We start from the raw sequence: 18,317 nt of genomic DNA on the forward strand, positions 1-18,317 counted from the left end.
TGGGAGGTGGAGGTTGCAGTGAGCCAAGACCATGCCACTGTACTCCAGCTTGGGCAACACAGCAAGATACTGTCTCAAACAAACAAACAAAAAGTTCCTGGGAAGACTAGTTGTCCAGAGAGTAGCAAAGGAAATCTTGTTTTATTTGTTCATGGGGTAGTGGGGGCTTGGGGAACAGTTCAACCTATAAACCAACAGACACGTTGAACATTTCTGTGCACTAGTGATGTACTGTGAATGCTAGCCATTCATAAGAGGTAAAATCACTGAGACTGGGGACATACCGTGCCCATGGAGTGGGAGACAGCACAGTAAAGATGTTCTCCCCAAATTAATCCATACATTTAAATACAGTCCAATTAAAAAGCAGGATTTTTAATAGCTATGGACAAACTGATTCTAATATTTATATGGAACAATAAAAGATTGAGTAGGTAAAACAATTTTGAATAACACAGATCCACTGGGTGTGGTGGCTCATACCCTATAATCCCAGCACTTTAGGACGCCAAGGCAAGAAGACTGCTTGAGGCCAGGAGTCAGAAACCAACCTGGGCAACATAGCGAGACCCCACTTCCAAAAAAGAAAGTAAAAATTAAAAGAAAACAACAGCACAGATTGAGAAATCACATTACCCGATTATGAAGCTTCCATAATCAAGACAGCACTGCTGGCAAAGGAACGGACAGGGGAGAATGGAAGAGTCCAGAAACAGATCCCATTTGATTTTTGACAAAGGTACAAAAGCAATTCAACGGACAAAGACAGTCTCTAACAAAAGTCATGGAACAAATGGACTCTATAGCCCCTCCTCCACAAGACTCTCAACCTAAACCTCACACCTTATACAAAAGGTAGCTCACAATGAAATGTAAAACCCTAAGACTGTAAGAAAACACAGGAAAACATCTGTCATGATGGGTAGGGCAAATATTTGGACATAATACCAAAAGCAAGGTTCAAAAAAACAAAACACAACAACAACAAAAAAAAACGGCAGGCAGCGGTGGCTTACGCCGGTAATCCCAGCACTTTGAGAGGCTGAGGCAGGAGGATCACTTGTGGCCAGCAGTTCAAGACCAGCCTGGCCAATATGGTGAGACCGCATCTCTAAAAAGAAAAAAACTGTTGATCAACTGTGCTCCAGAAAGACTTCTGCTCCAGAAAGAAGCTGTTAAGAGAATACACACGAGCTACAGACCAGGAGAAAATATCTGCAAATCGCGTATCTTACAAAGACTCAAATCCCAAACATATAAACAGTTCACAAAACTCAACAGCTGGACAAAACTCAACTAAAAAGTCAGAACAGCTGAACTGACACTCTGAAGAGCACACAGGCATGGCAAATGCACACCTCCAATAATCTGGTCACTGGCCTGTACCCCAGCCCCACACACCAGCAGATGCAAAGGCGGCCTCCACACAGCCACTCACGCTCAACCACTCAACCATCTGCCAGCACGCAGAAAGCTCCACCTACAGAGCAAACAGCAGCAGGCGTTTCGAACAACGTTGTTTCCAACAACGCCAATGTCTGGGCATATAAACTCAACTTTTTAATATAACTGTATAATAAAATGTATCAACATTTAGCAGACCTGTAAAACTTGATGAATCCATATTTTCCAAACGGCCAATAAATGCAACTGGAAAAAATCCACTGAAAGTGCATGACGAACTTAAGGTAACAGGGCGGGGTGAATTAACCTTCATTAAGTTACCACTTGTTTTGCTTTGCTGTAGTATCAGAGAATAGTCAATCACCCAAAAAGGCTACTAAAGCATTCCTCCTGTTTTTTTCAGTATATCTCTGTAAGATTGGGTTTTTTTCATATTTGAATTAAAATTACACTGCAGCTGACTGAACGCACAAGCAGGTAAGAAGTCTTCTATTACAACAGACAATAAAGAAATTTACAAAAATGTAAAGCAATGCTATTCCTCTCAATACACTTTTGGAAAATAATTATTTTTTATACAACATTACCATGTGCTGGTTTATTGTTTTTCCACAGCACTGCCCTCCCAACACACACACACACACACACACACACACACACACACACACAGGGTCTCACTCTATCACCCAGGCCGAAGTACAGTGGTGCCATCTCGGCTCACTGCAACCTCCACCTCCCAGGTTCAAGCGACTATCCCACATCAGCCTCCTGATTAGCTGGACTACAGACATGCACCACCACACCCAGCTAATTTTTGTATTTTTAGAAAAGACTGGGTTTCACCATGTTGCCCAGGCTCGTCTCGAACTTCCGGCCTCAAGTGATCCACCCACTTCAGCCTCCCAAAATGCTGGGATTACAGGTGTGCGCTTATTGTTTTTCAATCAATAAACATTTAAGGTTGGCCTTAATTTCTATATGGTAAATAACAGTAGCTATAACCCACCCACCAAAAGCTCTTTAAGGGGTGAAGTCTTTCAGGACTTCGACAGGATCCTGCCATCAAAAGCTTAGCTATTCCAGATATGGGACTGCCTGATGGGTTTGTGCCACACTGCCTCAGCTAGGTGGGCATGCCATGCCCCTCCCTGCACAGCTCCCACTTTTGAGACCCTCAGTGTGCAATTCGGAAGGTGGGAGTAAAGCAGCTGCCACATGCCATTATGCCTGGGGATTTCTCTGTCTCCAGGGTCTTTAGGCTCCATTACTGCCCTGGAGGCTTGGACATGGTGACAGGCACTTTGGAGCGCAGCACTGCCTGGCTCCCCACTCCCACCCATCACCTCTCGAAGACTGCATGCCCTGCAGATGTCAGTCAGCTCTAGCACCACACCCAGATGCTAATAAAGCTCCCACCACTGTGGCCGGTAAAATCCCACTAATAAATCCCTGCATCCCTTTCTCACAGTTCCGCTCCCCTGATGGAACCCTCAACTGACCTTGATTCCTCCCTCCCACCAGCCCAGGCTGGAGAATGAGTGGCACCATCTCAGCTCACTGCAGCCTCAACTTCCTGGGCTCAAGCAATCCTCCCACCTCAGCCTCCAGAGTAGCTGGAACTACAAGGACACGCCATCATGGCTGACTAATTTTTGGCATTTTTTTGTAGAGACGAGTTTTCACCATATTGCCCAGGCTGATCTCATACCCCTGGGCTCAAGCTATCCACCGGCCTCGGCCTCCCAAAGTGCTGGGATTACAGGTATCAGCTGCCACACCTGGCCCCCAGTTAACTCAACTTAGTAAGCGAAGCATATTCCTAACTGCAAAAAAAAAGTTCAAATCCCTTTAAAAATACTGACTAAAGCCTATTACAGATGACAATCCTAAGAATCTGCACATCTCTTTGCTAAATCATGGTGAAGTTCCACACGATGGAATATTATTCTGCAAGAAAAGGGAACGACTACTGGCTACGATGTGGATGAACCTTGAGGATATTAAGGTAAGTAAAAGCAGCCAAAAACAAGCATGGACAACACAGCGAAACCCCGTCTCTAGAAAAAAAACACAAAACTTAGCCAGGCGTGGTGGCGTGTGCCTGCAGTTCCAGCTACTCGGGAGGCTGATGGGAGAGGATGGCTTTGGCCCAGGAGCTTAAAGCTGCAGTGAGCTATGATAAAACCACGGCACTCCAGCCTGGGTGACAAGATCTTGTCTCCCAAAGGGAAAAAAAAAAAGCTTACACAGTCTATGAAATGTCTAGAATAGGCAAATCCATAGATTAGTGGTGACTGCTAATGGGTACAGGATTTCCTTTTGTGGTGATGAAAATGTGCTCGAATTGAATGCTGATAGTCACACAATTGTGAATACTAAAAACCACTGAACCCACTTTAAATGGGTGAATTGTGGTATGTGAATTCTCTCTCAATTAAGTTATTTTAAAAATCATGATTGTTACCGAATTTTATCAAAAAGCACAGATGCAAATCTAATCCTTTACAACTGTTACCAAACCAGGTAAAATTAAGGTTAACTGGCATTTAACATCGTGGCACGTTCCACTGGGATTGAAACTGAGACATAAAAATGCAATGCAATTGATTATTGGGTACTATGTAGGGAGAAACTATTGTTCGAGGCATTGAAAATGCCTGGGGCACAGTCCCTGAACTTTACAACCTCAAAGTCTAGTGGAGAAGAAAAGCAAAGTAACACAACACAACATGGCAATTCCAATACAATGGACATACCCAGGACAGCCGGTGCTTCTATTTCCATCCGCCCAGAAGCCTTGCCGCTGCCATCCTTACCTCCAATTCCCCGAGCTCAAGTCCTAACCCTACTTTAAGGCCCACGACAACACCACCTCTTCACCATGCCTTCCTTCTCTCAGAGTGCAATCTTGTTCTTCAATTTCCAGGCCCCTATCTGCTCACCTCTGGGCATTCATCACCTTCTGCCCTCATTATTTGCTCATATGACCTATCTGAACCCATGCTGGCTTTCCTTAGGCAGAGACACCTTATCACTTCATCTCTGCTTCCCCTCCAAGCCCCCAGGGCCTGAAGCAGTGATTACCAGCAAGTATGCCCTAAGCGGAGCTTGGGGAAGCTCCTTCTAAGAAGTTATACATGAAAATGATTGGCTTTCCATATTCTAAACCATACTGGTCAAGGAGGTCTAACGGTTGCTATCCCCTAGAATAGCAAAGGAAAACCCCCATTCACAGGCTCTGTCTAAACAGCAGTGCTGTCCCACCAACCACAGAAGCCAGGAGCTACATGTGGCAACTGAGCACTTGAAACATGGCTGTTGTGACAGAGGAATTGGTATTATTAATCTTATTCAATTTAATTTTATTTAAATAGCCACATGTCCTTATTGAGCACATGAAATATGGCCATGGAGACCAAAAAATCAAATATTTATGTATTTAATTTAATCAACCACATGTGGCTAGTGGCTGCCACAGTGGACAGCGAAGGTCTAGAAATAATTTTATCACTCAGAGCCTTGGTTTCTAGGCTTGCAGAGTAGAAGACACAACAGACATTTTCTGCTCTAAAAAAAAAGATGGGACCCAGTGCTCTCTGATAAACACTCAAGATTAAAACAGTATTTTAAGGAAAATAAAGGCCTTTAATTTCATCAAAAAAGAATTACATTTTAAATAACAGCTTCTGATTTCCAAAGGAAATACTGATCATTAAGAGTAAATGCAGATGTGTGGTGCTAATTCTTCCTCTCCAGACCCCTTACTCCAAGGCAATTAACCCCAACTTGAGAACACTGAAGACTTTGATCACTTGGGCTGGGACAGAGCTTTCAGCAGCACATTTCCCACAGGACTGGGCGCTGACAGAGACAACAGTCTCAGTTACCAACCCAGCCCTGCCTGCCACGAACATGGCACTGCTAATTGTCCAAGATTCAGAAGCTGTATGTGCCTGGCTGCCCTGCATCCTGAAGCTCAACCAGTCACCCGCAGGGCCACATCCCACTGGCGAGGGACCCAAGGGTCACCTGGCTTACATGCATGTCTTCCCCAGACACTGACCAGCGCACGACAGTGATCTGAGCGGGCACTATTTGTCACTTGTTTCTGCACACACAGTCACTCCTGACCAAGTTCAATGGGGCCAGAACTTGGGTCTCCTGTCTTATTTTTCCCAAGAGAACCTCACGTACAATTGGTGACCAGTTAAGTAACCATTCAAGCTAATATCTGTGCACGGACTGAAAAAACTGATCTGATGCAACATCCCAAGAATTCACAGCTCTTGTGCATTGTGTGAGCAGCAGCAACACACAGAAAACTAAGATAAAAAAGCCATGTTTATTTCTACTTTCTTCGATCAGTGACTTAACAGGCAAGACTTAAAGTCAAACCAAGTAAGGATTTCTGTATTTAAAACTGTAGGCTTGCCACTGTTTGACTGCTACAGTCACTTTACAAACTATTGTTTCCAAAGTTGCCTATGAAGATGTACATCATATATATACATATATATATATATATATATATATATATATATAAAATCTTTAAAATCTGTCAGGGATAGAGGCCCACATGGAAAATATTCAAAATATGCCACAAAAACAATAAATACCACACAGCCAGCTACAAGTTAATGAAGCAAGGAGACTGGCTTCTTAAGTCACCTAATTTCCTTCAACCTCTGCTCAGATAAGGAATCCTGAGCCTCTGGTAGCCCTGACCCAGTTTTCCTTCCACCTTGTGAAAGCTGTCATCTTAAAGAAACTAGGTGATTTAGGCAACAGGAAGGACACCACCCCAATTGGCCAAGGCTCCACAGAGAACACAGCCCGGGGAGCAGGGGGCTCACCCACCTGGCCCTGAGCCAGCCGGATTCATGTGATGAGCTCTGCAGGCTTGGAGAGAGCCCCTGGATATCCTATTTGCTCATCTGTAAATGCAGAGGGCTTGTGGGCATGAGGATGACTGAGGACCTGAGCGCATGAGGCTATAGTTAGGTCTAAAATGCTGTAATATCTAACTCTGTACATCTAGAGACCTGGGTATGCTGAGACACTGTGCACCTGCACCCTGAGCCCTCGCAGACAAGACTCAGGCCTTTTCACATTTAAATCTCTCCATACACTCAGATACATACAGCCCAGCATGGTTTGCTTTAGGAATGATTCATTCAGCTCAGGATCTCATTAAAACTTGTTACTGAACACCTGATTCACAAAGGAAGCAATCTACCAACGTGCATTATTTTGCTTCATCTCTTTTTATGCCACGAAATGCCACCTGCAGTGTATCAGTGGCCCTGGACTATTCAGGCAGTGGGCTACTTTCTATATTCAAAGCATGTGGGGAACCACACCACAACCTTCAGACTGGGAAGCCCAACTGCAGTTCACGACTTTTGGGTGGTGAGGTAGGAAAATGGATGAAAGCAGGAGGGTGTTTAAATAAAAAAGTAGACCCCCGTCTATACAAAAAAGAAAAAAAAAATGGCCGGGGGTGGTGTGCCTGTAGTCCCAGTCACTAGGGAGGCTGAGTACCAGTCACTAGGGAGGCTGAGGTGGGAAGACTCCTGAGCCCCAGGAGTTTGAGGCTATAGTTAACGGTGACTGCGCCACTGAACTCCAGCCTGGGCACGAGGGAGAGCCTGTCTCCAAAAAAATAATAATTAAAATTTAATTATTAATTAATTAAAATTCAGTAACCACTACTTTATGACCAATAGCACTTACTGGCTATGGTGAAGCCGGACCACATGTGTTCCAATCCCAGCTCTGCCACTTGCTCTGGGTGACCCAGGTAAGTTGACACACCTTGTTCTTTCACAGCTCTGAAGGTCAGAAGTCTGAAATGGGTCTCACTGGGCTAAAACCAAGGTGCCAGCAGGGCCGCATTCCTTCTGGAGGTTCTAGGGGGAAATGTTTCCCTGCCGCTACCGGGTCCTAGAGCCACCCCATTCCTGGGCTCCCCCCTGCACCTGTCTTCTCAGGTCCCCTCACTCTGGCACTGATGACTATGAGTACACTAGGCCCACCTGGGGCATGCAGGCCCACCTCCTCACTAGGGATCCTGAATTCAATAAGGTCTGCAAAATCCCTTTGCCATGTAACGTAACATTTGCAGGTTTCAGCGATTAGGACATGGACACCTTTCCGGGGACGGGAGCATCATTCTGCAAACCACAGACCCTAAACCTCTAGTTACAGAGTCTGGCAGCTCTCAAATTCATCCTGCTATTCCACCCCTCCCGCCTGTGACCACACTCACTTTTTTTTTTTTTAAGACGGAATCTCATCCTTGTTGTCACCCAGGCTGGAATGCAGTGGCGCAATCTCAGCTCATTGCAACCTCCGCTTCCCGGGTTCAAGTGATTCTCCTGCCTCGGCCTCCCAAGTAGCTGGGATTACAGTCACATGTCACCATGCCAGGCTATTTTTTGTATTTTTAGTAGAGATGGGGTTTCACCATGTTGGTCAGGCTGGTCTTGAACCCCTGACCTCGTAATCCGTCGCCTTGGCCTCCCGAAATGCTGGGATTACAGGTGTGAGCCACTATGCCTGGCCTCACCGCCTCTTTTCACACTCAGCTGTGTCGCCTTCTCTGTGAGGCCTCACCTGAGGCTCCCCCTCCCTGCGGTAAGCCAGTCCTGTCTCTCCTATGCCACAGCTGCTTTGCGGAAGCCGTCCCCTGCACACGTGTTCAGGGCTCCTTCACTTTCTGAGGCAGTCCCATCCGGGGCAGAGCTGGGACCATAACCCAGCAGCCAGACGTGTTCCTGCCAGTCAGCAGATGTTTGATGAATGAAAGCCTACACCAGCCTCTGTGGACACTACAGGACACCAAAGACACTCCTGCTGCCACTAAGTAAAGTCTGAGGTACGATCCAAGGGGAAACCAAGACAGTAAGAAACGGGGATTGGGGAGAAGACACGTACCCCATATGCAGTGCCACTGGAAGCAGAGGCTTTGAACAGGTGCCCCTGGGAACCTAAAGGAAATGGAGATTGAGGTTTAGATACCTTTTTAAGAAATCTGACTCTGCTGCAACATCCAAACGTGTTCAGTGGGCTCGCTCATCTCTCTAAACAGAGCATGAGGTAGCTCGCGTGTTCTCAAACTCATCATACGAGGCGTGACTGCATTCGGGTCATGGGCAATGGGACCACAATACAGCTTGTGAGATTTTAGGATTACCCTGTTAACCGTAACTCAAAAAGTCAAATCCACAATCTATTTTTTGCAATGGAAGACAATTTCGCTGTAAGTTTATAGGATGTATTCTGGAAGCTTTCTACAGAGATGAAGACTTGCCAAAAACTTTACTAACTAAATATGAAGGTATGTATTCATTTGAGGTTTTCATAGTTTATAACAGCAATTGCAGGCCGGGCACGGTGGACTCACACCTGTAATCCCAGCACTTTGAGGGGCTGAGGTGGGTGGATCACGAGGTCAGGAAATCGAGACCATCCACGGTGAAACCCCGCCTCTACTAAAGATACAAAAAAATTAGCCAGTGCGGTGAGGGGCGCCTGTAGTCCCAGTTACTCAGGAGGCTGAGGCGGGAGAATGGTGTGAACCCGGGAGGCAGAGGTTGCAGTGAGCCAAGATCGTGCCACTGCACTCCACCCTGACAACAGAGCGAGACTCCACCTCAAAAAATAAAAATAAAATAAAAAAACAGTAACAGCAATTGCTGTTTCACACAACATTCTGCTCAGCTACCACGAGATGAATGACAGTGGTGTGTGGACCAGTCACTCTATTAATCACCTATACCCACTTTCTATGAATCTGCAGTTTCTGCAATTCTTTTATTTCTTCCCACGTATGCTTGTTCTAAGAATAACCGCTGAAATGTAATTTTACATTTGCTGTATTTAATAAACTTGGGTTTCTCTTTCCGTATGGCTGGTTTTTTTACTTCTTATTAATCTGTTTGCATTTCATTTCTACATGATGGACAGTATTGGGGCCAGTGTCTCACCCCAGGCTAGAGTGCAGTGATGCAATCTTGGCTCACTGTGGCCTCGACATCCAAGGTTCAAGTGATCCTCCCACCTCGGCCTCCCAAAGTACTGGGATTACAGGCATAAGCCACCATGCCCAGGCTCACAAGCTTGTTTTAAAATAGCAATTGCATGGCCAGGCGCAGTGGCTCACACCTGTAATCCCAGCACTTTGGGAGGCCGAGGCGGGCAGATCATGAGGTCAGGCCTGGACAACATGGGGAAACCCTGTCTCTACTAAAATACAAAAAATTAGCCGGGAGTGGCGGCACGCCCCTGTAGTCCCGGCTACTTGGGAGGCTGAGTCAGGGGAATCGCTTGAACCTGGGAGGAGGTTGCAGTAAGCCAAGATCACACCACTGCACTCCAGCCTGGCAACAGAGCGCGATTCCGTCTCAAAAAAAAAAAAAAAAAAAAAACATTGCACAGGGTTAATTAAGAGTCATGAAATATAATTTATTCCCCAAAGTCTTATTGATGAAATGTGCTTGCAACTTGAGGTCAATGGCTTACAGCTTTTTTAAGGGGCTGTGGAGTAGAAAGATTTGCTCAGCCTACACATTCAGAGCAATGCCACATGGTGTCCCTTGGAAACACACCTCTCAACTTTTTCTGAAGTACTGTGAATGGGGTGGCAAGAGAGACAGCCAGAGTTAGATTACCACCCAGACACTTGCAGCCCCACCCTGGGATGGGACCATGTTCCGCAATACAAGTCACCCTACCAAACTCACACAGCACACTTTCCAAACCAGATGCCAGTTTAACAACTTATTGCGAGAGCTGGAGGTTAGTACATAACACAGGACACTGTCCTCCCAATATTGGGATGTCAGGAAACCTTAGTTACTGGCATGTAATCAAAACAGAGGGGCCTGGATTTTTTAATCTTCTATGGCAGGCAGGAAAATCACATGACCTGTCCTGGTTTCACAAGGGAGCCTCCTTCCTTCTAAATAGTTTTTAGATTCTCAATGACCCAAAGAGAATGATCACCACCTTGAGAATGGGCCACAACGCTCGCTCCCAGGTTTCAAACATTCATGAAGTTAAAGCTCCTGGCAGGTAACATGGGCTCTTCCAAGGACACACGGGCATTTCTGCAACTATGAACAGCTGTGACTTCACAACAGTGTCTCCACCCCTCAAGGGGCATGCTAAGAACTGAATTCGGGCCAGGCGCAGTGGCCCACGCCTGTAATCCCAACACTTTGGGAGGCGGAGGCGGGCAGACTGCCTGAGCTCAGGAGGTCAAGACTATCCTGGGCAACATGGCGAAACGCCATCTCTACTAAAATATAAAAATTAGCCGGGCATGGTAGCGTGTGCCTGTAGTCCAGCTACTCGGGAGGCTGAGGCAGGAGTATGGCTTAAACCCAGGGGTCAGAGGTTGCAGTGAGCCGAAATCGTCCCACTGCACTCCAGCCTGGGTAACGAATTAAGACTTCGTATTAAAAAAAAAAAAAACAACAACAACACTGAATTTGCTTTACACAGCCACAGGCACAGGATAGTAAGAGCCCAGCCCCCCCCGCAGGCAGTGCCCCATTATCCAGGAGGACTCCCAGCGCAGCCTCAGCCATGCCCAGCCCTTCTGGGCAGCACAACACAGACAAGTCGATGCTATCTCTCAGGGTGCCTTCTCCCAGACGCCCCTCTGCCCATCCCATGCTGGGTTCTTGCCAGCCTCTGTCTCAGGAGTGTCATCACTGAATTCTGGAAGCATCCCTGCTCTGGCTCAGGTTGGTGTATTTCCCCATACAAGAAACGTACTAATTACTGTTTCCAACTTCCAAATAAAAAGTTAAAATTACCAACCCTCAGAAGTAGACCTGCTTCTCTTCAAAAATTTCAACACATCTGACTTCTCATTAGCTGAGGCATGTGTTAACTTACTAGAAAAATGGCATAACTGACTTTCTTGCCTACGCATGACACTTAAAACCCTGCTTCCTCCAACTTTCTTAAGTCCAAATTAGTTCAGAACAAGTAATTTCTAAAGTAGGTGACATTTAACATCTAACTCTGTCATGGTATATGGCAAGAAATATGTTGTTACAACTATTGTTCTCCAGGATACAATTTCTTTGCCTTGGAAATCAAGCAGGATATCCACGCTATTTGTTACTCATGCAAAAAACCATGAATGGGCTGGGTGAGGTGGCTCACGCCTATAATCCCAGTGCTTTGAGAGGTTCAGGCAGGAGGATTGCTTGAGACCAGGAATTCCACACCAGCCAGAACATAGCAAGACCCCATCTCTACAAAACTTAAAATTCAAAAAAAATAAATAAAATTAGCCAAATGTGGTCACCCTGACCCTGTGGTCCCAGCTACTTGGAAGGGTGAGGTGGGAGGATCACCTGAGCCCAGAAGTTTAAGGCTGCAGTGAGCTATGATTGCCCACTGCACTACAGCCAGAGCAACAGAGCAAGACCCTGTCTCTTAAATTAAAAAAAAACAAAAAAATGTAAAAACACAAAAACGATAACAAAAATAGACTTTACAAAATACCGAAAAGAAATTTTCAGTTATTTATGAAAGTCTATCAATGTCTTTGTCTGGAAAATGGGCTTTTACTTCCAAAAGGATCAAAAAAACACCATTACATTAATGTTAAAAGCAATAAAACTGAATGAGCACCTATCAAAGCAATACCGCTTTATGGCTTCAGCGTCTCTTTCTCAGAGCCACTTGCCAGCCAGCCATCTCCTGCATTACTGTTTATTCTCAGAGTACACTGAAAAAAGTGTTTCCTGAATGAGCATCTCCCACAAATAAATTTAACAAAAAAGGAAACTGAGATGGTCACCTTCAGAGCAAACAAGCCAACGGTGTAGAAGAGGCACCCCAATGCCCATCCCACCGGCACAGTAGCAGGTGGGGCAAAAAGTGCATGGGTCTTATGCAAGCCAACAGGGAGAGGCAACTAGAAAGGCTTAGGGGAAAGGTGGCCCCTGGGTGGGATTCTGAACCACTTTCCTGGGGTATCTGTCCTGTTTGTGCCCACACAAGTGCATGTGTGCTGGGAACCGGCAGCACCAAGGAGGCTGGGGCCATCCTAAGACTGCGGCTGTGCGGCTTCCTGTAGAGAAGGCAGGACACCGAGTCCTTTTCAGCAAGGCGGTGACGGACAGAAGTCCTGTGGGCAGCAGCTTTCATAAAGTGTGGGGTCAGGCAGGCTGGAAGCAGGACCAAGAGGGAGGCTACCACCACAGTTCCAGCATGAGGCAGCAAGGGCCTGCTTTCAGAGGATGTCTGAGACAGCCAAACGGGCCTGGCAACAGGATGTGGGATAGAGACAGCAGAGTTCAAAGCCGACTCCCAACGTCTGGACACTCAGGGACCTGGTTTCCTGCCACTATCTAGTGCTCCACTTCCCCACACTCATCGCAGGGAGCTCTAGCACTCATGGAAGAATCATCAGAAGGCCACCAGGCTGACTACAGCATCAGTGGCGCATGGCACCAAATCCACTTGACTTTTATCATACAGTGAATCATTCTCAAAATATTACACTTTTAATATTAAAATCCCTATTCAAGCACATCAAGCCCAAGATTTCAAGACTAGCATTGCTTAGGCAGAGGCTGGATGGCTTCTTCCTAATCCACATCGGATATGGTTACTGTGGGCCCTTTCTGCATAGCACCCATCTTCGATGGCCCCACCTGTGGTGTGTGCCCCACTTTAGTTCTAACATAGTGTCACGTTTTCTTGGCTGCAAAAGCCCTACCACCAAGGCAACACCATGTGCTGAACATCTCCTATGCTCCAAATTCCACGCCAGGCACTTTAGATGTGCCTGGCGATTCCAGTCTCACAACAACCTTGACGGGCATGAATGACCTCCTTTAAGGGATGGAGAAACTGAGGAACCAAGAGCTTAAGCAATGTGCATTAGGTCCCACAGCAATTAAATGGCAAAACCCAGATTCAAACCCAGACATGGCTCTAAATCTAGACTGCCTTAGTCACCACAGTCTGTTACACCATGAATTTTAACTTAATGACCTCTTTCTCCTTTTCCAAAACACTAATTCAAAAAAAAAGGATACCTTCTTCCTATATTTGCTAGTATCGATCATTTCATTACAGAGAAAAAATTAATAATGAGGATATCAGCAGCCTGAAAGAATCAGGAGGGCTGGAGCCTGGGGAATCGCTTTGAATCCTTAAAACCTGACATGCTCACATCAGAGTGAGATGCTAGGTTTGGCCTAATTTCTCTCTACTGGGTTCTCTGAGCTGATGTTCATCTTGTAACTTTGCAAAGAATTATCTTAGCAACATAAGCCAATGTAAGGAAAATCAACACTCTCGAATTATTTGACTTTTGTCTTGTTACAGTGCTATTTGAAAGAATCTTCTATTAGTTATAATCACAACAGCACAAGTTTATCTGGCTGGGTGTGTTCAAGAGAACTCACATTCTACTCCCAAACATGCTTCAGCAGAAAAGTAACTGCACAAGTTTGGAAGAAACCCACCACCACCCCCGTAACAAAAAACACAGAAGCCTAGATCAGAAGCTGCAGCTGACCCATTAATTTGCTCCTAATAGCAGCAGTCTAAGTGTCATACAAAAGTCTAACATCTATCCCATTCGTCTCAGAGCCGACACTGAAACAGAGACTGCTCACTTGGGCACAAGAACCACACCAGGGAAAAAAACAGTTTGTATGCAGAAGCAAGGCCTCCTGATAACTTCCTGTTGATTCAATAGCGTCTACACGGACCATCTGAGTATTCAGAGGGCAGAGACCCATGCAAGTCACTCCTTCAGCCCCCAGACCTCCATGGCCACCAAAGTTAGCGAATAAATAATACACTGCCAAGCAACCTTATTCCCAGCCAGACCTAATCATGCCACCACCTCCACAGCTCTATCTGCCTTCCAACTAGAAACATGCAACTGGCTGCTTCAGGCCTTACAGGGAGTGTGTGGTTGCAACCCCAGCAAACTGCATCAGGCCCCTCACCTCTTCCCTCTCCGCACTTCACCCTTCACTTTCCTAACTGCTCAGGGCATTTCAAAAATAACTATTCCAGAGCACTGCTGTTTTCCAGTGAATATACAAGGGCTGTGCAGAGTTCACTCAAAAGCAAATGCAACCCCAAGAATGTGAGGCCGGAGAGCAAACTCACACTGACCTATTGATAGAGAAAAAACAACCAAACGAAACAATCTCCCAGGCTCCTTCGAAACCACTCTGCCCAGGAGGCGCAGGCAGGATGCTCCAGGTTTACAAAGCCTTCCCTTCCTCAAGCTGTTCAGACCCTGACAGTTTCCAGCTGCTAGTTCGTTAGGAACCGAGGCAGACACTAAACAGGTGCCAAGTCTCTAGCTCTGACCAGGACCCCACTCACAGCCTGGTCCATGAAGCCAACCAGAGTCCACTAAATTCCACCCTTCTGGCTTTTTAACAGAAGTGTTCTCTCACTCTTTCGGGTCCTAAGTCATATTCCAATCGTAAGGCTAGCACCACATTTCAGGATTCGGAAGGCTGAAATAGATGGCCTAAGACACAAGTAGCTTTTTAAACCACACACCAGTGGGTACTCACAGATCACTATCATTTGTCCACAGCCTCATGTGCTCACTACAAGACAAGGGACCTTCTGGATAATTAAATTGAAACAGAGGCCCAGTCAGAAGAAATGAGTTTCTTAAGTTTAAGGAATCAGCATTAGTAACTAAAACCTCTGCCATCCAATTTGAGATTCTGCTAAATTTACAGATTAACTGTCCTAGGAGTTACCTTTCCAATACAAACTGTAATATGAAAATAAAGCTTCATTTTATGAGAAAAGAAAGTAGCCTTGAAAACGTGCATGGAGACTGATGAATTTCTAAAAATTCAACACCCTCTAGTCTTTTAAAAGCAAACACCGGCCAGGCGCGGTGGCTCACACCTGTAATCTCAGCAGTTCGGGAGGACGAGGCGGGCAGATCACCTGAGGTCGGGAGTTCGAGACCAGCCTGACCAACATGGAGAAACCCTGTCTCTAACAAAAATACAAAAGTAGCCAGGCGTGGTTGCACATGGCTGTAATCCCAGCTACTTGGGAGGCTGAGGCAGGAAAATCGCTTGAACCCGGGAGACGGAGGTTGTAGTGACCCAAGATCGCGCCACTGCACTCCAGCCTGGGCAACAAGAGCAAAACTCCTCTCAAAAAAAAAAAAAAAAAAAAGGAGGGGGGGCAAAGACCTTGAAATTTGTGGACCTGGTCATTTTCCCAAAGATACAGGTCTGTAACACACATGCTCTGCAGTAATGTCTGTTTATTAATTCTCACTAGTGTCCAAAAACACCTGGAAAGCGGTAGGACAATGTCATGGGAAATCCATATGCTCGTGTTAGTGGATATTTGTCTTGACCGGGTACCATTTGAAAAGGAAACTGAAAAGCAACCCTCTTTTATGTTTTAGATGGGCTGCAAAATACAGCACAAAAGGAATACACAAAATTCCCTCAGTAAAGTACTTCTTTTCAGCTATTTGGTTTAATCACACATAACAGGCGCTCTTAGTTGCTGCTTTGCTGGGGCCAAGTGAAACAGATAACCCAGTTCTTGGCGTGGACTCCGCTCTTCTGTCCCCCATTACTGCCATTGATAAATACCACTGGGGAGTGCCTACTGCAGAATCCCAGCCACTTTGCCATTTGCAACCTGGCCAGCCATTTTTTCAGTGACTATCCAATTACTGGAAGTAAGTTATTCTATTCAGAGGTGAACACCAGTCACGCTTAAGTGTTCCCACCAACCGGTGTGCAGCGCCCCACACTTGGAGCCACCGCACAGGAAAAATACTGCTTTTCCTGAGCTCCCCTGGAGCTTCATTCATTGAGGCAACCCAAGATCCCTTGCTAAAAGCAAAACTAAAGCATTCCACGCCCTTTTCATTCAGGTGGCCTCCATTTGACTCCCGACAGCCTGAACTCGTCACGTAGGTAAGAAAACTTTCTAAAGACCATTTGGACTTTGCTTTGTTTCAGTGAAATGGGTCGTGAGAAAAAGTGCCTTCCAATGACCAACTCCGTAAATCCAACACCCTTCTCTTTACAGTGTCTTTACATCCAACCTTTATAACCAAGACTCTATACCTCAAACTACAGTGCCTTGGAAAATTACTGCCACATAAGCAGAAAACCGAGTTACCTTTCGAGTCAGGTTTGATTCTGATGCAGGCAGCCATGTGCGGCGGGGCTTTCGCACGATTGCAAGCGCACACCTGGCCGGATGCTGGCTGCACCACACACTACCAGGTACAAACTCCCCGAAAAACAAGTGGATTCGGAAACCAACAGCGCCCGGGTCAGAACTCTGGGCCAGTCCAAAGCCTGACAACATCTGCGTTCCTTGCAGGTGTTTTCGAACGTAAGCCCGACGCTAGGCAGTGCTGTTAGAAAGTGATTTGGAAGAGCGCTTCCGAGCCACGGCGCGCCCTCCGGGGGAGCGCACCGGAGCAGGTGCGGGCGAGCCCCGCGCCCGGGGAGGTCAGGAATTCCCCAGCCACACCAGATCCAACCGGACGCCCCAGAACGGGGACGGTCCCCGGAGTCCGCCTCCCAACCCGGGTGAGAAAACACCTCCGTCCCTCCGCTGCCTGAGCGCTCGAATTTACAACTCCGGGCGCTTTGTGCCGGGGAGGCCCGGCGGACGCGAGGTCGGGACAATGCACGGGGCCGGGGTCCCGGCGGCCGCCCCTCGCCCGCGGACCCGGCATGACTTTGCAGCTTCGCCGTGCCGGGGCCGGGAGGCCAGGCAGAGGCCCGGCGGCCGCCCGGGGCCTGGTTAAAGATGGCGAGCCCCTCGCGTGGCTCCCGCGGCTCCCCCGGCCACAATGAAAGGCGCCCCCCGGCCCCGCCGCGGCCGGCCCTCGGGCCTCACCTTCCATCTCCATGTCCTCGGGCTCGCTCAACTGCTGCTCGCCCGCTTTCTGCTGCTGCTGCTGCTGCTGGTGGTTCATGTCGGCCGCGGCCTGGGCCTCGCCTGCGGCCGGGGGCCGGGGCTGCGAGCCCGGCGGGCGGGCGGCGGCGAGCCGGGGCGGCGGCGGCGGCGGCGGCGGCGGGGCGGCCTCCTCCTCCTCCCGCGCGTCGTCGGCGACGGCGGCCCCGGGGCGGCCCGCGGCGGGCGGCGGCGGCGGCAGGGAGACGCGCACGTACTTGCTCGCGATTCGCCCAATCTCGGCGCCGAGGCGGGCGGGCGGCCGGCGGGCCGGGCCGGGCGGCCTCGTCGCTCGCTGCGGCCGCCGCCGCCGCCGCCGCCGCGGGGCCCGCCTCCCGCCGCCGGGGCCGGGGCCGGGGCTGCGGGGCCGCGGGCCGGCCGGGGGCGGAGGGCGGCCGGTCGGGGGCCGCGGAGTCAGCCCCGCCTCGGGCCGGGCGCGGCGGACGGGAGGCCTGGCCGGCCGCGGCGGGCCTGCGGGCCCTGGGGCAGGCGGGAGCGGCGGAGCGGGCGGGCGACGGGCCGGCCGCGTTCCGAGAGCCGCGGCCTCCGCCTCCTCGGCGTCGTCGTCGGGGCTCCGGCAGCGGACGCGGCGCCCGGCAGCTCGGCTCGGCTCGCTCTCAAAATGGCGGCGGCGTGAAATGTCACATCCGCATGGGGGGCCGCGGAGCGAGCGAGCGAGCGAGGAGAGCAAGCGGGCGGGCGCCGAGCCGGAGGGCGGAGCGGGAGCGCAGGGCGGAGCACGGGAGGCGGAGCAGGGAGCGACCCGCCTGCCGCCGCTGCCGAGGCCCGCCTGCCCCGCAGCGCCGCGCCCCGGCACCGCCTGCCCCGCAGCCCCGCGGCAGACCCTCGGCGCTCCCTGCCCCCGGGCCCTGGGGGCCGAGGCGGGCCGCCCGGTGACTTAGCCCTGCGGGAGTGATGCGGAATCCTTCCCATCCTGGGGAGCCGGACAC

The 18,317-nt window shown here is 48.8% G+C and overlaps 1 protein-coding gene across 1 annotated transcript in view; it reads right to left on the reverse strand.

Moving 5' to 3' along the window:
* USP7 (ubiquitin specific peptidase 7) overlaps nucleotides 1-18,036 on the reverse strand; it is a 70,340-nt gene extending 52,304 nt beyond the window's left edge. Inside the window, exon 1 of the mRNA XM_031002701.3 lies at nucleotides 17,311-18,036. Within this exon, the coding sequence (XP_030858561.1) occupies nucleotides 17,311-17,389 (79 nt within the window). The 5' untranslated portion in view covers nucleotides 17,390-18,036. The remainder of the gene's footprint in view (nucleotides 1-17,310) is intronic.
* Nucleotides 18,037-18,317: the final 281 nt, after the last annotated feature.

This window comes from Gorilla gorilla, chromosome 18 (genome assembly GCF_029281585.2).
Source record: "Gorilla gorilla gorilla isolate KB3781 chromosome 18, NHGRI_mGorGor1-v2.1_pri, whole genome shotgun sequence".
NCBI classification, from domain to species: Eukaryota; Metazoa; Chordata; class Mammalia; order Primates; family Hominidae; genus Gorilla; species Gorilla gorilla.